Below are 27,114 nucleotides of genomic sequence, written 5' to 3'. Positions count from 1 at the left end.
AGCCGCGTTCGTTTTTGCGTTTTCTTCCTGCGTCAGTAGCGCTGTCAGGCGCCGTGCTCAAAGCGTTCGCGTGGACTCGCGTTTTTCTTGAGGCAGTTGAGGCACAAGTGTGCGCAGTTGAATATTCCCTGCTCACTGCTGCGCATGTCATACGCTTTCCCAGTTTTGCAACGACAGCCAGACCATTAGAAGACTGTGTTGGGACAATAGCATCGTTGCAACATTGGCAAACCGAGACGCGCAGTGAGCCTGACGTTGGTAAGTCTGCTACTATTTGAAACTTGCGTGCCATCGGGAACTGTTGTTGCTTGAGTGCTGGAAAGGAACTAGGGATGTTCTACGTGATGCAAGGTCGTTGTCCATTAATTTAATTGACCTCTGCGAGCTTATTATGGATAGTTGGCAAATCAAAGTGACTATACACAGTGGCAAGGACACAACCTGCGGCGTGTGCGCTGAAAGTGTTTCGTGGGCAAATCGCCAAGTGAAGAAAGCAGCGAATCGACATGAAGAAATTGTTCATTCTTTCTTACCATTGTACCATTCTTACCAAGAAGCAGCCATTTCTTGACAGGGCGAAGACAGCATCGTACCAATATCGCGTTCGCGCGTCGACGCGCGAACGCGATATATATTTCGTGCGTTGTGCTTTATTCGTGGGGGAAAAAAACGTTTGCGTTAGCGCCCTGTCGGTAACGCTGATGACAGAAATTTTACTAAAGATTTTACTGCAGGGGAATGAAGACTATTTTTCCGCGACTGTAAACCACTGAATAATCACTGGATCACTGAATAATATTCTGGATGACTACCGCATTTCGGATTGGTAGCAAATCACAAATCAAATTTTTCTTTTCCATTCTAGCCTACCGTCGTTACTTAAGTCACAGTTTCACGATTTTGTGTGTGTGTGCGTGCGCGCGTGCGCGCGCGCGCGCGCGCGCGCGGGGGCGGGCGGGGGCGGGCTTTACCTTTGTCCTGCAGTGGGCATAGTCAGCCTGGTGATGATCTTTTTAACTCATCTTCCTGTGTATTTTTCACTGAAAAAATGATAGACACTGAGCTGTTTTGATGCTTTTCGTTTCAACTGTGTGGCTGCTGTTTTGTTACGCTGTACATACATAGCTTTGGTCTCCCAGCAAAATCTAGAATGTTCAACCAAAAGCACAGTAAAATTATTACTAAGTGGTCCTATTTTATATTGATTTTTTATGCTTTCATGTACCTTATTCATACCTTTTAGCCAGTGGGCATATAGTCATGCAGACGTGCTTCTGCACTTTCTGTGCTAAAGAAAGGAAAGTAGAGGAAAAGGCTCTGGCTGTTCGTACAAGTCCAACCTTAAATTTGCGCAGGTTGTACGTGAAGAAACTGAAGGAGCTGTTGTACCTGTCTTTTCGTTCCAAGTTTTTTTTTTCTTTAGAATGGTGCCTGTGACATAATTAAACCTGAATCGCTCGGTGTAATTAGCCCACAGCCAGTAATAAATAATTTGCAATTGACTGTCTTATTGCATACAGTTTGAATTTCGCCATCAGCACCTTAATGATGGTTTAAACATCACAAGTAGGTTCGAGATCACGTGAGGTGCACAAAAACTCGAATATAGTTGCTGCTACGTTTTAATTCTTTCCGAATCTTATGCTAGCCTGTTCCAGAAGGCAGAAAGACAACAAGTGAAGCGGCAGCTATTACAAGGCAGTTTTGGCGGGCCTGAAACCTAACAGGACTTCATACCTGCTTGCGAAGACACGATCGCGATTCGACTGCTAAATCTAAAACCAGAGCTGCATGCCAGAATGAATTTGATTATAAATTAATTACAGGATGCAGGTGAATTTGTCTTCACGATCCATGTTTAATAATGCCTTGCGCGTCATTCTAGAGCAAGAACACACAACGAAAAATTTGGTGTGTCTACACCACGCTTTTCATTAGCATTTACAAATTGCTTCCATACTATACCGCACTGTTTACTGGCATTGAAGTGGAACTAAGAGCTATAAATTGAAGTGCCAAAGCCATTTGTGTACTGAAGTGTTCATGATTTGTTGCCACTTAGTTATTATGTACCGGCCTATCACGACTGCCAAAGTGTCGGGCCAAGCCAGTTGGGAGTTTTTGTTGCTTGCAAGATGCTTTGATAGTTCCACTGCAGATATGTTGGATCCAGTTGTAGCTTATCCTCCTCAGTGCCTAAAACTGAGTTCACATATTTTAAGATGCCAACTTCTGGCCTTTGTTATTGAGTTTGAACCATCAACTTCATACAGTAGATGGCCCAGAACACCAGAAGGAACTGAAGTGGAAGCATCACATCTATTAACTATCTCCAGGTTGTGTATTTGGAGTGGACCACTGCTAAAACTCTCAAGCATGCGTTGGTGTGTTCTGAAAGGCATGGATATCTTTCAGTATTGAAGCCCATTCGTGTGAGTCACGAGCAGTCCTCGCAAAAACATGCACCTTAACCAGAATCCTGCTGCATGCTATGCTCTATTTTTTTCAGGAGGTGACAAAATCGATCCTTCATTGGTCAGCGTAACTTACTGGTTGCAGAGGTGGACTTGAACACAAGCCAATGCAATGGATGCCAGAGAGGTTTACATGTGAAACGCTGCCCTCTGTCATTACTGTCAAATGAGGAAAGTGGTGTTGTAAAAAAAAAAAAAAAGATATTGTCTAGTAAAAAGTATTTAGGGATCTGTTTTCAGGGGCAGTGCATGTTGTTTGCACGAGTTTCAACTATGACTGAAGCATTTAAAAAGGGTACGAACACACAGTCAGAGGGACTAACAGAGGATAGTATTTGATTCCTCAATGTGAAAGGAAGCTTTGTGCAAGTTTCAGTCGCAGGCATTAAGTGAAACACAATTTATTTATTTTTATTTATTTATATTTACTGTTTGCCTTTACAGGCTGATACAGGAGGGCGTCACAAGGCAAATATATGAAATATAAAAAATAGACTGTCTCATTAGTTTTTTCCGAGCAAAAATAACAAAAAGCAAGCACAACAAAAAGCGCAAAAGCCAGCACAGAAGATAAAAAATCCAGATCTATGAACAATGCGCATCAATGAAACAAATGCAAGCAGAATAAGAGCGTGAAGAAGACAGTGCAAAGCGGATAATGTTATGTGAAAGAGGCAACTGTGAACAGAATTCGACTGCAACTAAACTATTATTTAATATGATTTTCAATTTTAGCCAATGAGCAGCTTTAACAGTACTGTCCTCGACATTTTGTGACGCACGATCGAACTAGAACAATTATGACATCTCTCAGGGATCTTAATTGTTTTTTTTTCTACCATATCTATTAAGGTTTACAGTGCTTAGACACAGTGGATCAGCACCAACTAGCCTGACAGCTTGTCCTGTTCTACCATATCTGCTGAGTATTCCACCAATTATGTATTACACCTTCAATAAAGCCCCTGAGGAATTGATAAGAGTATGAACAGTGCTGTTTGCAGCCTTGGGTCTTTCTGTACTCATGCTGATTTGCCCTGTCTCACTTCGCAGTCGTCAGAACCAACATCACCAGGGCAGCAAGTACCATTTTCAGGAGGAAGGAGCTTTTAAAACAATTAATGTCAACCTTGGTGCTCATGTTGTGCAAAATAAAGCTCCCACTTAACTGAATGGCTTTTCTCATTGTTGAGAGTTGGGCATATCAAATTTAGTAAGGCTGAGATCTGGGCGAGTTGGTATGCATTCATACTGGTGAAAAGCGCAAAAAAGGCGGAACAACAACAAGACAAGCGCTGACAAGCACAGCGCTTGTCTTGTTGTTGTCCCGCCTTTTTTGCGCTGTTCACCAGTATGAAGGCATATCAAAAATTTCCTGTGGTGTTTCAAGGACTTCCATGTAGGTGAGGTTGCAATGCTGACATTTTTTAAATATGCGAAGCTTGATGTTCTCTGTGTGCATGAAACAAGCTTCATGCTTTGCAATGATTTCGTGGAGCACAGTGTTATACTTCTTTCTGCTTCACACATTTTTCAGCCTTTTATGTATGAAGAAGAATGGGTAGCCATTATATGTCTTTTGTCTTTTATTTGGCTGTTGGTGGTTCAGCTTCTCAAGTTTTAATGCGTTGGTATAAGAGTCCCCATCATAGAGAGAATAAAATGGCGGACAATTTAGGCTGGTTAGGCCAAATGTGAATTAGGTGCTCTAGATTACTGTTTTTATTTCGGTTTGATTCAAGGCTCGCTTTTCAAGGTCAGGCAAGGTTCAGACAAAGATCAGAGAAATCACACTTAAGCTCCGCCTTAAGGGTATGTTGCGATAGCATTAATGGGTTAATCCTTTATATACGGAATTTGTCACTCTCTAAACTGCATTCATAGATCGCTGGAAGTCATACAACTCCTGACGCAGTGGTGCTACGGTTATAGGTGCACTGAAGAGGAATATGAACTCGCCTTCTTGCCACAGGAAGTCGATCTACACGTTCCCAGCCGTCTTAGAAACTGCGATTTATTGCCCTGTGCGACTGATTTCCCTAATTAAATAAAACTAACGTTCGGCTCCTGCCTTTATTTTTTTCAATTCCCCGCGTACGGTGGAAGGAGCCGACCAACGCATGAAGTGCCTTTCAGGCAGTCGCGTGGCGAGTTTTCTTTCGCTTTTATTTTGTTTCTTTTAGGTTTCCGTGAATAAATAGATCTAGTCGGAGACTACATAGCTGCAAATTAGGCCCATGGAAATAAAAATACGCGTAGACTCTTTGCTTCTGCTGATCACTACGTATCACACCGCCGATGGCAGAGCGGCAAGTCGCCATGGGACTGAGACAGGTTGGTCGACTCCTCCCACTGTTTGCGGGAAATTAAAGAAAAAATGGCGGGAGCCGGACGTTCATCTGATCTAAATTGGGGAAATCTGCCGCACAAGGCAATAACTCAGTTTCCAAGCATGCTCAGAACGCGTAGATCGAGTTCCAGCTGTAAAAATACGAGTTCAGATTCCTCTTCAGTGCACCTTTAAGCTTTGTGCCACCATCCTGCGTAGGCAGGTGCTGCCACTTGCAGTTGCTCTTCCTGAGACCCCCAAATCATGCAGAGAGGCTTCAGACCGAAGAACAATCTTTGGGGCTGGCAGTGACTTGGTGGTTTAATTCAGTGGCTAGAGAAGCTGATCTGCTTGCGCTGCTCTGTGTTTCAAATCCACTCGTGGCCATAGTGTTTTCCCATTTAGTGTTTACCATTGTTGACCACTGGCAGATTACCACCTGCCAAAGGCTTTGAAGAAACAGCGGCAAAATCTGAGATTGGGGATTTTAGTCCTAGCACATTGAAAGTGTACAGTGTTGTGTAGTGTAGTGTACAGTGAAGTTGGGAATCTGGGGGGGGGGGGGGGTGGGTTCCGACCCCACCCGTATTGACAAGGGATCTGAGGCTCCCCGCACTAGAATGCAGTGACTGCATGAATCCAAAGCAGGCGGCTTCTCTTTCATTCTTGTCAGTAGTGGTCCAACATTTCTTGCCTATCGTTTCGGTTTATGCATTACGGGGGTTTAACATCGCAAAACGACTGAGGCTGTGAGGGATGCCATAGTGAAGGGCTCCGGAAATTTCGACCACCCCGAGTTCTTTGACGTGTACGGACATCGCGCAGTATACGGGCCTCTAGAATTTCGCCTCCATTGAAATTCAGCCGCTGTGGCCGGGATCGAACCTGTGTATTTCGGGTCAGCAGCCGAGTGCCATAACCACTGGGCCACAGCGGCGGCCCCTCGGTGGATAATGGCTCAGTGGCTCAGCATATTTGCTTTGGTCATTTAGTGTGACCGTGCCACTCTGCAGTGTCTTTTTGTCATAGTTGTGTTTATTTCATATATGTGTTATTCCCTTCTTGGCGTGATACTCTTGGAATTTAGCTCATGAAAGCATGTATAGATAATAAATCACAATAGATATTCAATGATGGACTGTACACTGAACCATTCAACGTCCCATCAAGTCTACGTTGTGGTCTCTTTCTTGTAATTTATTCCTTTTGCTTATTGAAGTGTTGTTTCTAAAGTGGCCTGGTGTAACTCATAGTTCATATCTTGGAACTTAAATGTCATGTATGTTAATATTCCTGCATTTATTGCAATGCAAGATGGTAACACAAACTCCAAGCCAACTTGTGCTAGTGTGAAGTTGTGTCAAGAAAATGGCTTCCTTAAGTTTTTCCTTAAACTGGCTGGAATAGAGCTACCTGTTTTCATTAATGCACTCAAATGTCACTGTCCCTGAAGACAACTTTAATGTAAACCTTAATTTATTCTATGATGAAAATAACGCATTGAACGGAAGCAGATATGTGCTCATGACATGAATTGCATCTTTTTCATTTCTAGTTGAGTATGAATTGAGGATTGAACTCCTCCTATCCTAGATATGTCTTCAGGTATAAGATGGCTCGCAATAAAATTGGCTTTTCTGCATTTTTTATTGCAGGAATACGTTGCTGGCCTCCATCCTGTGGCCTCCATCCTGTAATTTTCAAGTGCACAAATACAAATCTGTGATTTCACTTGAAGCTTTCGCTCTGAATCTCTTGTAGATAGTGCAGTAGGTCGTACAGTTGCAATTCTTGACCATGCAAAGTTCATGTGATTTTGCTTTCGATATTGGGTTTGTTTTGATTAGCCTGTTTTGCTCTGTTTTACTTTGCAGGCATCCAATCCAATATCGTCAAGGCAATTGCTGCAAGCTTCCAGTGGAAGATGTGTCAACAAATCTCCCATCATTTATGAACTGTGTGATTTTGCTTTCGTAGCTCTTGAAGTAGTGATTTGATGCCTATTGTGGTTGAACAAAATAGGATGCACCAGACCCTGTTTGGTTACATTGAAAGCTTGTCCTTTTGAGTGGGATGTAGAGGATGTGTGTTGTCGGTTATACCATGTGTGGCATTGTGTTTGAGCATGAACATACCGCATGCCAAAGAAACCTTGTGATTATTAGAAGAACTCTGTAGTGGAAGAGAGATGCTGGTGTCTTGGTAGGTTTTTGGGCCTGTGCATCTCCTGCTTCATCTGTGACCTTGCTTTATATGGTTCTGTTCTGCCAGTTTTCATAAGCACCTTGCTTTGTTTTTCTATTGCAGCTCTGCTACCGTACATTTGAATTTCATTGACTTAAGATTGTATGAACCTTCGGCTTAGACTTAAAATTTTTTTATGCGTAAAACTTTCTCATGAAACCTGCTCTGAAAAATCATCAGTTCTTGCTTTTATTGTCATGCAGTCAGATTTTGAGGAGCAAATTTATGAACTGGTTTTAACTGGAGTTCATAGTTTGCGCATGTGTTGATAACAGCTATAGTGTGTGGTCTGCCTTTTTGTGGTTTTGGCACAAATAACTGTTGTTGATTTTTCGTCATGTGCACAACATTACTTACACCTCTCTAAGCAGCATATCTGTTGTGTGCATGTAATCTCCATTCTCTGGCTTATGCAAACTAGGGAATTAAAATTTGTGGTACATGTGTGCAAAGATGTGAGTTGGATTGTGAGGAAGGGAGTCTTGCAGGCAGATTATCACAAACAACATTGTTTTGAAGATTTTCTTCCGATGTCCACGACATTGGGCATGGAAGCTTGACTCGAGAGAGTGGATGCGTTGTGGTGAAGTCTAAAGCGTTATAGGCTGTAGCACATTGTCACTCATTTTTTCATTTTTAAACTTTCTTATCCTCAGCACATATACAATGGCCATGTTGTCGTGAATGCCCTGATTGGGTGAGCACATGCTTCAAGATGCATAGCTTTCAGCTTGACTTGCTCTGACCGTTTTCCTTTATAGTCGAACACTGTTACCGCCTCAAGAGAGCTTCGGAGTGAAAGCCTTGTTCAGAAGCCGAGCTCTTTTCAGCATAAACCTATTGACTCAAGTGTTGCTCATTTTTGACAGCTGTTGTTTCTCTAGTGCATTGCGAGCTGTGACGCGGAGTGCTGTTGTTGACAGGATGTGGTCTGGTCTTGACAATGCAGGCTTGGTGACCCCTCAGCACAGCCACGGCCGGCCTCCTGGGGAAAGTTCAGTAGCGAAATGGTCTCCTTCACCACACTGTGCCACAGCTCCTCATATTAAGATGGAAAATTGCCGGGGTAAACACACAGCCTACCAGCTACACCAGTGCAACCACTGTGAGAAGACTTTTGAAAAGAAATCGGACCTGGTTCGACACTGTCGCATCCACACCGGAGAGCGTCCTTTCCTCTGTGAGCACTGCGGAAGGAGATTTTCAGTTAGTTACCACATGGTTGAACATGTTCGCACCCACACGGGAGAGAGGCCATACAAGTGCCATCTGTGCCCCATGACCTTTACACATAGCAGCTGCCTCATAAGGCATGTGCGATCCCACAAGGGAGAGAAACCATTTCAGTGTCGCTTCTGTGCAAAGGCATTCTCTGTGAAGCGTATTTTGAAACGCCATGAAGAGAGAGAGCACTCTTGAGAAACCAGAGTTGTATGATCTTCTGTTGCCTTTAGATAACACTAGTCGTCACAAAGCGAACACCTCGTGAAGCATGTGCAAGACCACAAGGGCAGGAAATCATTTCAGTGTTATTTCTGCAGGCAGGCGTTAGTTGTGAAAAACAGTTTCAAGCTCCAGGAAAAGAGAAAGCACTCTTCAGATACCCCAGTTCCGTAATGTTCCGACACCTTCTGATAACGTTAGCTATCACAGGTGTTCCTAGTTAACATATTTATGTGCTTGCCTTTTTCAATGCATCCGCTTTGTTGACCAAGCCCACTTGTGAAGTAAGCTGCTCTGGTGGGTCAGTGATTATGGTGCTCAGCTGCTGACCCAAAAAACGCATGTTCAATCCAGGCTGCGGCAATGGCATTTTGACGGAGGCGAAGCACCAGAGGCCCTTGTACTGTACGATATCAGTGCGCGTTTAAGAACCTCAGTTATTCGAGATTATCTGGAGCCTTCCACTACAATGTCCCTCAAAGCCTCTGCTGATTTGTGATGTTAAAACCCTTTAAACAAACCCTTTGTGAAACATACATTCACATGCCCTCAGAGCACACTGGCACAGAATTGCTCATTTGGTCCTATTCTTTCCGACGGAGCTCATTTTTTCTAAACTGCAAAACAGGCATTTGAGGGCAAAATTTATGGTACACACATATTGTGTCTTCTTCCATTTGATCAATGCTTCCAGATTCATTGCTTCTTTAAGGGGTCCTTTTAACTTTACATGCAGTGGACAGAGTTTTAAGCTTGTTGCATTTTCACCAGAAGCACATTTTTTGTGCTCTGGAACAGCAGGTATCCGAACGAGAGAAGTGCTGTCTTCATTTCATTTTATTTGTCAATTATCCCCCTAACACTGCTGTTCTGTCTTTATTGGGACGAATTCTTTTGTTGGTGCAAGCTCTATCCTCTTACCAAGAGAGAGAGAGAAAAAAAAAAAGAAAAGGGTATCTGGCTGTATCTTGCAGCAGTGTGTTTCAAGAATACGTTTTATGGCACTGGTTTTGAAATTCACACATTGGGTCCTACAACTTTCTCATTTTGATTACATAGAAGTCCAGGAAATGCCGATTCCCGTAACATAATCTATTGATGTTGGTCTAGCTTACAGTCTTTTCATGTGGGCTTTTCATGTGGCAAGCATTCAACATGCTTATGCATGGACTCTAAGACTGGATGACGCAGTAGATAAGTTCAGCAAACCCTGCCTTGATGCTGGATCTTGTAGGCTGTGGCTGATATGTAGCTGTCAGCCGTTTCATGTCCTGAGCTGTTGCCAGGGACCCCGGAACCTTTTTTTTTAGTGGGGGTCAAGACGTTGAATTTGTTTTGTTGTTTATTTATTTATTATGTTTCATATACATATTGGATCATATTTCTTGTTTATTTATATTCTTATTTTGAACTGCTCAAAGGTGTGTTTATTTATTTATTTATTTTCAGTGCCTGAAAGACCCCATGGGGGTGGAGTTTTACATGAGGGGTGGGTTAGACATGAATTAACAGAAAATTCGTTCAGTGGCAGTTCTGAAGTGGCTGGGGTTAGAGTGAAGGATGACATCTGCGGGAACATCAGTCGATGGCAGTGTTTACAAAAAGGAGTTGAGGTGGGTTTTAGTTCGGGCATATGGCGGATAAAAGGCCATGCCGTGTGTGATGCGGCTGGAGGTCTGATGAACTGGCATGATGGTTGTAGTGCTTGGTGATAGGGCATGATCGAATTTGTGAAACAAGCAGTCTAGATATTTTTCGGCTTGCTTGAAGACTTGAAAGACAGGCTTTAACTTGTAGGTTAGTGATTCTTGCTTCGTGGGAGTAAACAAAAAAGATAAATCTAGCAGCACGGTTTTGAATCGGTTCAATGATAGCTATTAGGTTATGGTGGTGCGGGTTCCATAATGCACATGCATATTCCAGTTTGGGCCTCACAAGGGTTACGTACGCTAGTTGTTTTATGTGAGAAGGCGCATGGATTAGGTTACGTCGAAGGAAGCCAAGAGTGCGGTTAGCTTCGTTTGTAATATTTGTAATGTGAGAAAACCATTTGAGATCACTGGAAATATGAACACCTAAATATTGCAAAGAGAAGAGTGAAGAGATAGCGGACCCGTTTAGTATGTAGTTATGGGATGGATAAGAGTGACATCTCTGGAAGATAATTAGTTGTTTTGCTAACATTGAGAGTCATTGGGCAATTTTGACACCATTCCTCGGCATTTTCCAGATGTTTTGAAAAGCTAAATTGTCAGCACAGTTATATATGGGACGGTAAAAAACGCAGTCATCGGCGAAAAGACTGACATTATAAGAAATGCATTTGGGTAGGTAATTGCTATATATATGAGAAAAAGAAGATTGCCTAGTACGGTAGCTTGTGGTACACCGGAGATGTCTGGAGCGAATCTGGAAGAGTAATCGTTAGCATAAACACACTGCAGGCGGTCAGTAAGAAAATCTTTGGTCTAATAAAATACAGAAGTGTTCAAGTTTAATGTCGAAAATTTTAGTTCGAATCGCTGGTGAGGAACCTTATCAAAAGTTTTTTCAAAATCTGAAAACAGTGAATCAGTGAGAACATTCGGAACGTTTAAGTGAGAACTAGTGTTTAGAAACATGCCAGTTGTGTGTCGCAGGACAAGCCTTTCTGAAAACCATGCTGATTAGGGTGTAAAAAAACCTGGTGGGTGCTAGGAATTTTATGACATGAGAATAAATAACACGGGCCATGATTTTTGAACATACACTTAGTTGTGAGAGAGATGAGAGAGGTTTCGTCTCCATCGAAATGTGACCATTGCAGCCGGAATTGAACCCACGTCTTTCGAGTCAGCAGCCGAGCGCCGTAACCACGGAGCCACTGCGGCAGCTTAAGATTAATATTGTGTGCCACGGTGCAGCTGCTTGTGTTTCAGTGTGTCCTACTATTGCTCTTTTTGTAGCAATATTTGTACAAGTAGCGAGTAATAGTACGAATATTCATTTCATAATTTTATTCGGATCTATCACTGTTTGGTTCGTTTTCAGTTCGGTTTTACACTATTAGTACTTGATTCGCTTTGGAAAAAGTGCCCTTTGTACACCTCTAGAGTGCTTAACAATGTTTGTGAACAAATAGTGCCTTGTTTTGCCGCAGGTTATTCTGGTACAGGTGAACTTTCCTTTCAGAAGTGTGGGCTTGGTGCCTAATAAGGACTTTTGCTTCAGGAACCTGCAGGTGCGCATAGTGGGAACATCCTGTTCGCAACCTCTCCCTGTATTGATGGCGGCAAACAGCTCGCACGGTGGGACTTTGCGGCTCTTCTATCTCTCTAGCAGGCAGAAGTCTGTGTAGGAGCACTCCTGAAATATATTTGCGAAGTGAAACTGTGATGATTGAATGTGCCAGTGGACTGGTAGCGGGACGGAGCAATATGTCAACCCACAGGCACCAATCATGGACCACTTCCCCTTGCCTCCTTAGCATCACTTTCGAGAAAATCACGTATATGTGTGCGTATATCAGCATCTCTAGTTATGACCCCAACATTTTATATCTTATTTCCAAAGCCCGTTTTGTTCAACTGGCACTTTTTTACATTGCCATCGAAAAAGCAGTTGTAGCATTTCGCTTTGTTGTAGCCTTTTTGTAATATTTGATGTCCATTTCAAGGTTAATGAAACAGGGCTTCCTTTACCTACATCAAGTATTTCTCTGCATTCGCAGAATATTTTGTGCTGACAAGGTGTGATTGGTGAATGGCTGTGAGATAAGCATTTGCCTCAATGCGTGCAGTTTCAGTGGTGAAAAGTCAACCGGTGGGCATGCACAGACTCTTGCTCAAATTCAGTGAGGTCAGAGTTGTTTATGTAGCACACATTCTATCCCTGACTTTTTTTATGTTGGATTGTTTAGTCCACATGAGTAGTATTTTTGCACTTATAGCATCGCAAAACACTCCGATTGGCTTATTTCCTTGATTTATGATCTGCACTGAAATTCTAAAGCTATTCAATATCTATGCAGATGATTCGCCACCAGTTATTGCTATTTCCACAGCATAAGTGCATCATTGGTTCAACAGTAGATGTTCTTAGTCTCAATAAAATTAATCTTCAAGACGAATTTTAAAGGATGGTGGAAACTTGTTCATCTTACCAGTGGTTTGTCATATCATAACTGCCTTTGAAATGGATGTGCGAGCATACCAGGTTTGTCCAATTATCTGTTTCACTAAAGCAGTGAATCAGGTGGCTTTGGATTCAGAAGGTAGTTGCAAATAGAGTAGTTGTGCTGTTCTTAATAAATTGCAGTTGTCTAGGTCATGACACAGACTTGGGTATTCCTCTCAGAAAGTTTTTCATCTCCGCTCATTTTTTCCTCTGGTTTTTGTGATGCGATAATTTTTTTTTATTTTGTGTTTCCTTCTAGCCCAGAGGTAATGTGGGGCTCTAGTGTGAGTACCTACTAAGGTGGTACCTTCATGGGTAGTATTTGCTGTTTTCTTCGGCTGGTCCCAACACTGGTGTGCTGATGTTGTGTGTTTTGCTGTTTGGTTGTTACAACATATGGTTGTAGTTTATGTGCGATATAGATGTTACTGCAGCGGACTGAGAGTTCAGTGTCTTTCTTATTTGTCTGTGGTGAATTGTTTATGCCTCGAGGGATCATGCAGGGGCATCGCAGACGTCGGAGGCATTAAGTGTGGAGACCCAACACGTCAGCGACTCTTCCCCCTCATGCACCATTTTTTCTTTCCTCATGCCATGGTTTTTTTCTCTGCTGCCAGTTGGGGTGATGCGTAAGTTTGTTTAAGAACGTGCCGGCAATACACAGCCGTTAAGCGCAGGTGAGTGGTGAGCCGAATACAAGTTAGCAAGGACATAAAACAGCACTTGGCTATTTTTGTGCTTAGCACTTCTAGCCATGATAACAGATTTCGCCGATCTGTGTCCAAGGCCGCTCTCTGTCTCGCGAACTTGAAGTGCGAAAGAGAAGGTGGCGATGCACACGTCATGTGGTGCAGTGAGGAGGCTGAGGGGCAACAGTGCTGCAGCCAATGAGGGAGTGGTGCATATCACAGTTGTGGCCGTCACGGCCGCCACCGTGCAGTATTGTACAAGCACATGTTGTCCGAACTGAGCTACTTGATCACACGCCCTCAACTTTGGCCTCTCTCCCCTCATGTCCGTCACCTCTTAGCGTTTACAGACAGCAGACATGTAAGCGCATGTCTCCCTAGGCCTCGGCTCCGCACCGTTCGCCGTACCGTGAAGCAACTTGTGCTCACCTTCGCACTTTAACGATCACAATTCAAGTGCACTTCCTTGCTCTTCGATTACCTTTCTTCGCCCTAAAGACCCTCTTTCACTGCTCTAGATGTGGCGATGCCGAAACTCTAGAGCATTGGCATTGCCTTGCATTCTCCTCACATATTTCTCTTTCCGTCTGCTCTTTGCTAATTCTTTCTCTCCCCCATATAATTCCTCCTTTAATACCAAAGCAAAACAAAGCATAGCAAAGTGTAAAAATGCATCGAAAAGTATAGCAGGGGTAAGCGCTCCTAGCGCATCTATTTCGCATTTGATTAACTATGCAAATCGGCTGTGATTTTTTTCATGCGTTGTTTGTAAGGCATTTTCAGCATTTGAAAGCGATTCAGTTAGCTTTTGTGCATGTACGGTACTAGTTTTTAATACGATGGCCTTGGAAGCTTCATTGGGAAAACAATGTCGCAGGTCAAAAAATTTGCAGATTGGCTGTAAGTAAGGGATGCTACCGAACCAGACGCAACGTCACCAGACCGGGATCAGCAGCTTCTAATACGATCGCTTTGCCTACACAGTGCAGTTAGGTGTCCCTGAAAGATTTTTGTCTTACGTTCGGTTGTCTCTTTTTGGAAAACTTGATTGCGAGCCAGTTTTTTATGCCTAAAAGCCACAGGAGGAGCCACTAGTTGTAACATACCGATGATTGTATTGGGCACGGCAGATTTTCTGGGCAACCAAATGCATTATCATGTTTTAGTGTTCTCTACTGCCCTCAAACTACAGTTACTAACGCTTTCTAATCCACACAACTAATGTTTCAAATCCGTATGGCCTCCAAATTCCAATAATTGATTACACAAAGTATGCGTGCATTTCGTGATTGAGTTTTTCTAATTCAGAATGTTTTGCTCTGTTCTACTTCACAGGCTTGCGAACCAATGATGTCCAGACAAGACATGCAAGCTTCCAGCAGAAGAATCTAAATACCCACTTCCTTAATGTTTTATGGGTCTAATGGATTGATATACTCTCGGGGACCAAGGTGCCCATGACAAGCGACCCCAAAAAGTACCGGTGGTATTGATATGTTTTTTACCACTGTGTCCATTCCTTCTGGAAGGGCAGAAGTCCGAGAGTGTTGCCAGAGCAGTGTTTCAATCTTTATGCTTGATACATGAAATGATGCCATGGCAGCCTGCAGAAGTGAGCTGCTGGTAAAATCCTGAAAGAACTGTAGCTTGCTGGCACCTTATGAAAGTGGCAGCATACACCGGGAAGTGTGCCACCTTGCCGTACTCATCGTGAGGACTGCTTCTTGCATAAGACTTGAGGGAGGCAGAGCCGATGCTTCCTGACAAGCACCCCTCAGCGCGAAACGGACAAGCCATTTTAAGTCTAATGCATCGCTGGTGACACAGCGATGAATTTGAGCCAGCAGCGGCCAACCCTGGGCACTTCTGTCCTCGATTGTACATGGCTTTTTAAGCAGCGCATAAAGAGGTGCGAAGCGTGGTGACTTTGTGTAGGGTGGACTGCTTCAGAGCCTATTTTTCTTTTACGTTAATAGCACATTTATATGAGTGAAATGTGGAGGGTACGTGTTGTGAAATAGTTTGTGTGATTTGAATATTTTGAGTGATTTGAAGCCTATTGTCATTGAACAAAATGGGATGCATCAGACCTTGTTTGGTTAGATTGAAAGCTCGTCCAGTTGAGTGGGATGTAGAGGACGTGTTGTTAGTTACGCCATGTGTGACATTGTGTTGGAGCATAAAGAAATGGAATGCCAAAGAAACCTTGTGATTATTTGTAGAACTCTCTAGTAAAAGAGAGATGCTGTTGTCTTGGTAGCCTTTTTTGTGCCTGTGCATCTCCTGCTTCATCTGTGACCTTGCTTTGTATGCTTCTGTTCTCCCAGTTTTCATAAGCACCTTGCTTTGTTTGTCTATTGCAGCTCTGCTACCGTATATTTGTATTTCATTGACTTAAGATTTTATGAACTTTCGGCTTATACTTGAAATTCATGTTTATGCGTACAACTTTCTCATGAAACCTGCTCTGAAAAATCATCAGTTGTTGCTTTTATTGTCGTGCAGTCAGATTTTGAGGAGCAAATTTATGAACTGGTTTTAACTGAAGTTCATAGTTTGCGCATGTGTTGATAACAGCTATAGTGTGTGGTCTGCGCTTTTTTTGGTTTTGGCACAAATAACTGTTGTTTATGTTTCATCATGTGCACAACATTACTTACACCTCTCTAAGCAGCATATCTGTTGTGCGCATGTAGTCTCCATTCTTTGGCTTGTGCAAACTAGGGAATTAAAATTTGTGGTACATGTGTGCAAAGATGTGAGTTGGATTGTGAGGAAGCGAGTCTCGCAGGCAGATTCTTACAAACAAGATTGTTTTGATGATTTTCTTCCGATGTCCACGTCATTGGGCATGGAAGCTTGACTCGAGAGAGTGGATGCATTGTGGTGAAGTCTAAAGCGTTATAGGCCGGAGCACATTGTCACTGATTCTTTTATTTTTAAACTTTCTTATCCTCTGCACATATACAATGGCCATGTTGTCGTGAATGCCCTGATTGGGTGAGCACATGGATCAAGATGCACAGCTTTCAGCTTGACTTGCTCTGACCATTTTCCTTGACAGTAGAACATTGTTACCGCCTCAAGAGAGCTTCGGAGTGAAAGTCTTGTTCAAAAGCTGAGCTCTTTTCAGCATAAACCTATTGACTCAAGTGTTGCTCATTTTTGTACAGCTGTTGTTTCTCTAGTGCATTGCGAGCTGTGACGCGGGGTGCTATGGTTGACAGGATGTGGTCTGGTCTTGACAATGCAGGCTTGGTGACCCCTCAGCACAGCCACGGCCGGCCTCCTGGGGAAAGTTCAGTAGCGAAATGGTCTCCTTCACCGCACTGTGTCACAACTCCTCGTATTCAGATGGAAATTTGCCAGGGTAAACACACAGCCTACCAGCTACACCAGTGCAACCACTGTGAGAAGGCTTTTGAAAAGAAATCGGACCTGGTTCGACACCGTCGCATCCACACCGGAGAGCGTCCTTTCCTCTGTGAGCACTGTGGAAGCAGATTTTCAGTTAGTAACCACTTGGTTGAACATGTTCGCACCCACACGGGAGAGAGGCCATACAAGTGCCATCTGTGCCCCATGACCTTTACACAAAGTAACAACCTCATAAGGCATGTGCGATCCCACAAGGGAGAGAAACCATTTCAGTGTCGCTTCTGTGCAAAGGCATTCTCTGTGAAGCGTGATTTGAAACACCATGAAGGTAGAAAGCACTCTTGAGAAACCAGAGTTGTATGATATTCTGGTGCCTTTAGATAACACTAGTCGTCACAAAGCGCACACCTCGTGAAGCATGTGCAAGCCCACAAGGGCAGGAAATCATTTCAGTGTTATTTCTGCAGGCAGGCGTTAGTTGTGAAAAACAGTTTCAAGCTCCGTGAAAAGAGAAAGCACTCTTCAGATACCCCAGTTCCTTAATGTTTTGACACCTTCTGATAACGTTAGCTATCACAAATGTTCCTGGTTTACGTATTTATGTGCTTACGTTTTTCAATGCATCCGCTTTGTTGACCAAGCCCACTTGTGAAGCAAGCTGCTCTGGTGGGTCAGTGATTATGGCGCTCAGCTGCTGACCCAAAAAACGCATGTTCAATCCAGGCCGCGGCAATGGCATTTTGACGGCGGCGAAACACCAGAGGCCCTTCTACTGTACGATGTCAGTGCGCATTTAAGAACCTCAGACCTCAGTTATTCGAGATTATCTGGAGCCTTCCACTACAATGTCCCTCAAAGCCTCTGCTGATTTGTGATGTTAAAACCCTTTAAACAAACCCTTTGTGAAACATACATTCACATGCCCTCAGAGCACACTCGCACAGAATTGCTCATTAGGTCCTATTCTTTCCGACGGAGCATATTTTTTCTAAACTGTGAAATAGGCATTTGAGGGCAAAATTTATGGTACACACATATAGTGCCTCCTTCTATTTGATCAATGCTTCCAGATTCATTGCTTCTTTACATGGAGTGGACAGAGTTTTAAGCTTGTTGCATTTTCACCAGAAGCACACTTTTTGTGCTCTGGAACAGCAGGTATCCGAACGAGAGAAGTGCTGTCTTCATTTCATTTTATTTGTCAATTATCCCCCTAACACTGCTGTTCTGTCTTCATTGGGACGAATTCTTTTGTTGGTGCAAGCTCCATCCTCTCACCAAGAGAGAGAGAGAAAAAAAGGAACAGGGTATCTGGCTGTATCTTGCAGCAGTGTATTTCAAGAATACATTTTATGGCACTGGTTTTGAAATTCACACATTAGGTCCTACAGCTTTCTCAATTTGATTACATAGAAGTCCAGGAAATGCCCATTCCCGTATCATAATCTATTGATGTTGGTCTAGCTTACGGTCTTTTCATGTGGTCTTTTCATGTGGCAAGCATTCAACATGCTTATGCATGGACTCTAAGACTGGATGACGCAGTAGATAAGTTCAGCAAACCCTGCCTTGATGCTGGATCTTGTAGGCTGTGGCTCATATGTAGCTGTCAGCCGTTTCATGTCCTGAGCTATTGCCAGGGACCCCGGAACTTTTTTTTTTTAGTGGGGGTCAAGGCGTTGAATTTGTTTTGTTGTTTATTTATTTATTATGTTTCATATACATATTGGATCATATTTCTTGTTTATTTATATTCTTATTTTGTACTGCTCGAAGTGGTGTTTATTTATTTATTTCCAGTGCCTGAAAGACCCCATGGGGGTGGGGTTTTACATGAGGGGTGGGTTAGCCATGAATTAACAGAAAAGTCGTTCGGTGGCAGTTCTGAAGTGGCTGGGGTTAGAGTGAAGGATGACATCTGCGGGGACATCATTTCAGTTGATGGCAGGGTTTACAAAAAGGAGTTGAGGTGGGTCGTAGTTCGGGCATATGGCGGATAAAAGGCCATGGCATGCGTGATGCGACTGGAGGTTTGATGAACTGGCATGATGGCTGTAGTGCTAGGTGATAGGGCATGATCGAATTTGTGAAACAAGCAGTCTAAATATTTTTCAGCTTGCTTGTAGACTTGAAAGACAGGCTTTAACTTGTAGGTTAGTGATTCTTGCATCGTCAGAGTAAACAAAAAAGATAAATCTAGCATCATGGTTTTTAATCGATTCAATGATAGCTATTAGGTTATGGTGACGTGGGTTCCATAATGCACATGCATATTCCAGTTTGGGCCTCACAAGGGTTACGTATGCTAGTTGTTTTATGTGGGAAGGTGCATGGATTAGGTTACGTCGAAGGAAGCCAAGAGTGCGGTTAGCTTCGTTTGTAATGTTTGTAATATGAGAAAACCATTTGAGATCACTGGAAATATGAGCACCTAAATATTGCAAAGAGAAGAGTGAAGAGATAGCGGACCTGTTTAGTATGTAGTTATGGGATAGATAAGATTGACATCTGTGGAAGGTAATTAGAGTTGTTTTGTTAACATTGAGAGTCATTGGGCAATTTCGACACCATTCCTAGGCATTTGCCAGATGTTTTGAAAAGCTAAAGTGTCAGCACAGTTATATATGGGACGGTAAAAAACGCAGTCAACGGCAAAAAGACGGACATTAGAAGAGATGCATTTGGATAGGTAATTAATATATGTGAGAAAAAGAAGTGGGCCTAGTACGGCAGCTTGTGGTACACAGGAGATGACTGGAGAGAATCTGGAAGAGTAATCATTAGCATAAACACACTGCAAGCGGTCAGTCAGAGAATCTTTGGTCTAATAAAAAACAGAAGTGTTGAAGTTTAATGTCAAAAATTTTTGTTTGAGTTGCTGGTGAGGAACCTTATCAAAAGTTTTTCGAAATCTGAAAACAGTGAATCAGTGGGAACATTTGGAACATTTAAGTGGGAACTAGTGTTGTTTAGAAACATGCCAGTTGCAAGTCGCAGGACAAGCCTTTCTGAAAACCGTGCTGATTAGGGTGAAAAAAATAACCTGGTGGGTGCTAGGAATCTTATGACATGAGAATAAATAACACGGACCATGATTTTTGAACATACACTTAATTGTGAGAGAGATGAGAGAGGTTTCGTCTCCATCGAAATGTGACCACTGCAGCCGGAATTGAACACACCTCTTTCGAGTCAGCAGCCGAGCGCCGTAACCACTGAGCCACTGCGGCAGCTTAAGATTAATATTGTGTGCCGCAGTGCAGCTGCCTGTGTTTCAGTGTGTCCTACTATTGCTCTTTTTGTAGCAATATTTGTACAAGTAGCGAGTAATAGTACGAAAATTCATTTCATAATTTGTTCGGATCTATCACTGTTTGATTCGTTTTCAGTTTGGTTTTGCACTATTAGTAGTTGATTCGCTTTGGAAAAAGTGCCATTTGTACACCTCTAGCGTACTTAACAATGTTTGTGAACAAATAGTGCCTTGTTTTGCCGCAGGTTATTCTGGTACAGGTGAACCTTCCTTTCAGAAGTATGGGCTTGGTGCTTAATAAGGACTTTGCTTCAGGAACCTGCAAGTGTGCATAGTGGAAACTGCCTGTTCACAACCTCTCTCTGTATTGATGGCGGCAAACATTTCACACGGTGGCACTTTGCGGCTCTTCTATCTCTCTAGCAAGCAGAAGTCTGCGTAGGAGCACTCCTGAAATATATTTGCGAAGTGAAACTGTGATGATTGAATGTGCCAGTGGACTGGTAGCGGGACGGAGCAATATGTCAACCCACAGGCACCAATCATGGACCACTTCCCCTTGCCTCCTTAGCATCACTTTCGAGAAAATCACGTATATGTGTGCGTATATCAGCATCTCTAGTTATGACCCCAACATTTTATATCTTATTTCCAAAGCCCGTTTTGTTCAACTGGCACTTTTTTACATTGCCATCGAAAAAGCAGTTGTAGCATTTCGCTTTGTTGTAGCCTTTTTGTAATATTTGATGTCCATTTCAAGGTTAATGAAACAGGGCTTCCTTTACCTACATCAAGTATTTCTCTGCATTCGCAGAATATTTTGTGCTGACAAGGTGTGATTGGTGAATGGCTGTGAGATAAGCATTTGCCTCAATGCGTGCAGTTTCAGTGGTGAAAAGTCAACCGGTGGGCATGCACAGACTCTTGCTCAAATTCAGTGAGATCAGAGTTGTTTATGTAGCACACATTCGATCCCTGACATTTTAAGGCGGAAGCCTTTAATGCCTCATCGTTGTAAGCAGAAGTTGTCGACAGAAAATGTCACGCTTTTCAATTGGTCGAATTGGTCGTGACGTCACAGTGCACGAATTTCAAACGGGGCCAATTGTACTTTGGCTACTAACCATGCAACCGGTTAAAGGGATTGTATAGTGATTCTCCAAGTTAGTGGGACTTGCTTAACCAATTTGCCTAATTAACCTTCCTAGTCTGACCAGATAAATAAATAAAACTGAGTAGGAAATTGGCCGAGCTCGGGAATCGAACCCCAATCTCCGGAGTGCGAGATGAGCACGCTACCACTCCGCCATGCTAGCTCGATGGCTTGGAATGAACAAAGGCGCGTCTAGTGAATACGGTGTCTTCGTTCACTCCTATCTCTATCTTCCTCCCTTCCCGTTACGGCGAGGTTTAGGTGACCACCGAGATATGAGGCACTGATACATTTGCTTTCCTCAAAAACCAATTTACCGGCGAGCAAGGCGGAGAACCTTTCCTCAAAAAGCGTTGCATTCAAAGGGCAACGCATTGCGCCTAACGGGTGGTGGCGTTCCGTGGACCGCATGGCAGCGCTGTTACAACAGGCTGTCGCATTCCACTTCTAAAGGCGAAGCTAAAGCGTCATTAATTTGCAGTTAATTAATGCACCAACAGAATGTGAAGTGAACAATCGCGTAGCAGAATGCAGCACTCAGGCTTTCGCCTTTCACCACTTTAGCCGCTAAAGTTCCTCGTAATATTTTATGTTGGATTATTTAGCCCACATGAGTAGTATTTTTGTACTTTTAGCATTGGAAAACGCTCCGATTGGCTTATTTCCTTGATTTATGATCTGCACTGGAATTCTAAAGCTATGCAGTGTCTATGCACATGATTCGCCACCAGTTATTGCTATTTCCACAGCATAATTGCACTGTTGGTTCAACAGTAGGTGTTCTTAGTCTCTATAAAATTAATCTTCAAGACGAATTTTAAAGGATGGTGGAAACTTGTTCATCTTACTAGTGGTTTGTCATATCATAACTGCCTTTGAAATGGTTGTGCGAGCATATCAGGTTTGTCCAATTATCTGTTTCACTAAAGCAGTGAATCAGGTGGCTTTGGATTTAGAAGGTAGTTGCAAATAGAGTAGTTGTTGTGCTGTTCTTAATAAATGGCAGTTGTCTAGGTCATGACACAGACTTGGGAATTCCGCTCGGAAAGTTTTTCATCTCCGCTCATTTTTTCCTCTGGTTTTTGTGATGCGATAATTTTTTTTTTTATTTTGTGTTTCCTTCTAGCCCAGAGGTAATGTGGGGCTCTAGTGTGAGTACCTACTAAGGTGGTACCTTCATGGGTAGCATTTGCTGTTTTCTTCGGCTGGTCCCAACACTGGTGTGCTGATGTTGTGTGTTTTGCTGTTTGGTTGTTACAACATATGGTTGTAGTTTATGTGCAATATAAATGTTACTGCAGCTGGCTGAGAGTTCAGTGTCTTTCTTATTTGTCTGTGGTGAATTGTTTACGCCTCGAGGGATCATGCAGGGGCATCACAGACGTCGGAGGCATTAAGTGTGCAGACCCAACACATCAGCGACTCTTCCCCCTCATGCACCATTTTTTCATTCTGCATGCCATGGTTTTTTCTGTTCTGCCAGTTGGGGTGATGCGTCAGTTTGTTTAAGAACATGCCGGCAATACGCAGAGTTGCGGCCGTCACATCCGCCGCCGTGCAGTGTTGTACAAGCGCATGTTATCAGAACTGAGCTAGTCGATAGCGCGCCCTCAACTTTGGCCTCTCTCTCCTCATGTCAGTCACCCCTTAGCGTTTACAGACAGCAGATGTATATACGCAGGTCTCCCTAGGCCTCGGCTCCGCGCCGTTCGCCGTACCGTGAAGCAACTTGCGCACACCTCCACGCTTTAATGGGTGCAATTCAAGTGCACTTTCTTGCTCTTCGATTACCTTTCTTCGCCCTGAAAACCCCCTTTAACTGCTCTAGATGTAGCGATGCCGAAACTCTAGAGCATCGGCTTTGCTCGTGCCTTGCATTCTCCTCACATGTCTCGTTCTGTCCTCTTTTTACTCATTCTTTTTCTCCCCTTTATAATCCCACCTTTAATACCAAAGCAAAATGAAGCATAACAAAGTATAAAAAATTCATTAAAAAGTATAGCAGGGGTATGCACTCCTAGCGCATCTGTTTCGCATTTGATTAAGTATGCAAATCTGCTGTGATTTTTTTCATGCGTTCTTTGTAAGGCATTTTCAGCATTTTAAAGCGATTCAGTTAGCTTTTGTGCATGTACAGTACCAGTTTTTAATTCAATGGCGTTGGAAGCTTCATTGGGAAAAGAATTTCGCAGATCAAAAAATTTGCACATTGGCTGTAAGTAAGTGATGTTGCCAGACCAGACGCGACGTCACGAGACCGGGATCAGCAGCTTCTAATACGATCGCTTTGCCTACACAGTGCAGTTAGGTGTCCCTGAAAGCTTTTTGTCTTACGTTCGGTTGTCTCTTTTTGGAAAACTTGAGTGCAAGCCAGTTTTTTATGCCTAAAAGCCACAGGAAGAGCCACTTGTTGTAATGTGCCGCTGATTGTATTGGGCACGGCAGATTTTCTGGGCAACCAAATGCATTATCATGTTTTAGTGTTCTCTACTGCGCCTCAAACTACAGTTACTACCGCTTTCTAATCCACACAACTAATGTTTCAAATCCGTATGGCCTCCAAATTCCAATAATTGATTACACAAAGTATGCGTGCATTTTGGCATTGAGTTTTTCTAATTCAGAATGTTTTGCTCTGTTCTACTTCACAGGCTTGCGAACCAACGATGTCCAGAGAAGACATGCAAGCTTCTAGCAGAAGAATCTAAATACCCACTTACTTAATGTTTTATGGGTCTAATGGATTGATATACTCTCGGGGACCAAGGTGCCCATGACAAGCGACCCCAAAAAGTACCGGTGGTATTGATATGTTTTTTAGCACTGTGTCCATTCCTGCTGGAAGGGCAGAAGTCCGAGAGTGTTGCCAGAGCAGTGTTTCAATCTTTATGCTTGATACATGAAACGATGCCACGGCAGCCTGCAGAAGTGGGCTGCTGGTAAAATCCTGAAAGAACTGTAGCTTGCTGGCACCTTATGAAAGTGGCGGCATACACCGGGAAGTGTGCCACCTTGCCGTACTCATCGTGAGGACTGCTTCTTGCATAAGACTTGAGGGAGGCAGAGCCGATGCTTCCTGACAAGCACCCCTCAGCGCGAAACGGACAAGCCATTTTAAGTTTAATGCATCGCTGGTGACACAGCGATGAATTTGAGCCAGCAGAGGCCCACACTGGGCACTTCTGTCCTCGATTGTACATGGCTTTTTAAGCAGCGCATAAAGAGGTGCGAAGCGTGGTGACTTTGTGTAGGGTGGACTGCTTCAGAGCCTATTTTTCTTTTACGTTAATAGCACATTTATATGAGTGAAATGTGGAGGGTACGTGTTGTGAAATAGTTTGTGTGATTTGAATATTTTGAGTGATTTGAAGCCTATTGTGGTTGAACAAAATGGGATGCATCACACCTTGTTTGGTTACATTGAAAGCTCGTCCAGTTGAGTGGGATGTAGAGGACGTGTTGTTAGTTACGCCATGTGTGACATTGTGTTGGAGCATAAAGAAATGGAATGCCAAAGAAACCTTGTGATTATTAGAAGAACTCTCTAGTAAAAGAGAGATGCTGTTGTCTTGGTAGCCTTTTTTGTGCCTGTGCATCTCCTGCTTCATCTGTGACCTTGCTTTGTATGCTTCTGTTCTCCCAGTTTTCATATGAACCTTGCTTTGTTTGTCTACTGCAGCTCTGCTTCCGTACATTTGAATTTCATTGACTTAAGATTTTATGAACTTTCGGCTTATACTTGAAATTTATGTTTATGCGTACAACTTTCTCATGAAACCTGCTCTGAAAAATCATCAGTTCTTGCTTTTATTGTCGTGCAGTCAGACTTTGAGGAGCAAATTTATGAACTGGTTTTAACTGGAGTTCATAGTTTGTGCATGTGTTGATAACAGCTATAGTGTGTGGTCTGCCTTTTTGTGGTTTTGGCACAAATAACTGTTGTTGATGTTTCATCATGTGCACAACATTACTTACACCTCTCTAAGCAGCATATCTGTTGTGCGCATGTAGTCTCCATTCTCTGGCTTGTGCAAACTAGGGAATTAAAATTTGTGGTACATGTGTTCAAAGATGTGAGTTGGATTGTGAGCAAGCGAGTCTTTCAGGCACATTATTACAAACAACATTGTTTTGAAGATTTTCTTCCGATGTCCACGACATTGGGCATGGAAGCTTGACTCTAGAGAGTGGATGCGTTGTGGTGAAGTCTAAAACGTTATAGGCTGTAGCGCATTGTCACTGATTCTTTTATTTTTAAACTTTCTTATCCTCTGCACATATACAATGAATGGCCATGTTGTCGTGAATGCCCTGATTGGGTGAGCACATGGATCAAGATGCACAGCTTTCAGCTTGACTTGCTCTGACCATTTTCCTTGACAGTCAAACACTGTTACTGCCTCAAGAGAGCTTCGGAGTGAAAGTCTTGTTCAGAAGCCGAGCTCTTTTCAGCATAAACCTATTGAATTAAGTGTTGCTCATTTTTGTACAGCTGTTGTTTCTCTACTGCACTGCGAGCTGTGACGAGGGGTGCTGTTGTTGACAGGATGTGGTCTGGTTTTGACAATGCAGGCTTGGTGACCCCTCAGCACAGCCACGGCCGGCCTCCTGGAGAATGTTCACTAGCTAAAAGGTCTCCTTCACTGCACTGTGTCGCAGCTCCTCGTATTAAGATGGAAAATTGCCGGGGTAAACACACAGCCTATCAGCTACACCAGTGCAACCACTGTGAGAAGACTTTTGTAAAGAAATCGCACCTGGTTCGACACCATCGCATCCACACCGGAGAGCGTCCTTTCCACTGTGAGCACTGTGGAAGGAGGTTTTCAGATAGTCACCACTTGGTTGAACATGTTCGCACCCACACGGGAGAAAGGCCATACAAGTGCCATCTGTGCCCCATGTCCTTTACACTAAGTCATCACCTCATAAGGCATGTGCGATCCCACAAGGGAGAGAAACCATTTCAGTGTCGCTTCTGTGCAAAGGCATTCTCCAGGAAGCGTATTTTGAAACGCCATGAAGAGAGAGACCACTCTTAAGAAACCAGAGTTGTATGATATTCTGGTGCCTTTAGATAACACTAGTCATCACAAAGCGAACACCTCGTGAAGCATGTGCAAGCCCACAAGTGCAGGAAATCATTTCAGTGTTATTTCTGCAGGCAGGCGTTAATTGTGGAAAGTTTCAAGCTCCTTGAAAAGAGAAAGCACTCTTCAGATACCCCAGTTCCGTAATGTTTTGACACCTTCTGATAACGTTAGCTATCACAAGTGTTCCTGGTTAACGTATTTATGTGCTTACCTTTTTCAATGCATCCGCTTTGTTGACCAAGCCCACTTGTGAAGCAAGCTGTTGTGGTGGGTCAGTGATTATGGTGCTCAGCTGCTGACCCAAAAAACGCATGTTCAATCCAGGCTGCGGCAATGCCATTTTGACGGAGGCGAAGCACCAGAGGCCCTTGTACTGTACGATGTGAGCGCGCGTTTAAGAACCGCAGTTATTCGAGATTATCTGGAGCTCTCCACTACACTGTTCCTCATAGCCTCTGCTGATTTGTAATGTTAAAACCCTTTAAACAAACACTTTGTGAAACATACATTAACATGCCCTCAGAGCACACTGGCACAGAATTGCTCATTAGGTCCTATTCTTTCAGACGGAGCACATTTTTTCTAAACTGCAAAACGGGCATTTAAAAGGCAAAATTTATGGTACACACATATAGTGCCTCCTTCCATTTGATCAATGCTTCCAGATTCATTGCTTCTTTAAGGGGTCCTTTTGAGTTTACATGCAGTGGACAGAGTTTTAAGCTGGTTGCATTTTCACCAGAAGCACATTTTTTGTGCTCTGGAACAGCAGGTATCCGAACGAGAGAAGTGCTGTCTTCATTTCATTTTATTTGTCAATTATCCCCCTAACGCTGCTGTTCTGTCTTCATTGGGACGAATTCTTTTGCTGGTGCAAGCTCTATCCTCTCACCAAGAGAGAGA

At 43.2% G+C, this 27,114-nt stretch overlaps 1 protein-coding gene across 1 annotated transcript; it reads left to right on the top strand.

The window, feature by feature from the left end:
* The first annotated feature begins 25 nt into the window (after positions 1-25).
* Positions 26-27,114, top strand: LOC149331521 (zinc finger protein 48-like). The gene is made up of 4 exons (XM_089556707.1): positions 26-199; positions 230-258; positions 7,997-8,227; positions 16,588-27,114. The coding sequence occupies exons 3-4, from the start codon at positions 8,098-8,100 to the stop codon at positions 17,055-17,057; spliced, it is 600 nt and encodes a 199-aa protein (XP_089412833.1). The 5' UTR covers positions 26-199; positions 230-258; positions 7,997-8,097; the 3' UTR covers positions 17,058-27,114.

Source organism: Amblyomma mixtum, chromosome 8 (assembly GCF_055824585.1).
Source record: "Amblyomma mixtum isolate Tamu chromosome 8, ASM5582458v1, whole genome shotgun sequence".
NCBI classification, from domain to species: Eukaryota; Metazoa; Arthropoda; class Arachnida; order Ixodida; family Ixodidae; genus Amblyomma; species Amblyomma mixtum.
The sequence above is the reverse complement of the archived record's forward strand: the minus strand, read 5'-3'. Positions and strand labels throughout refer to the sequence as shown.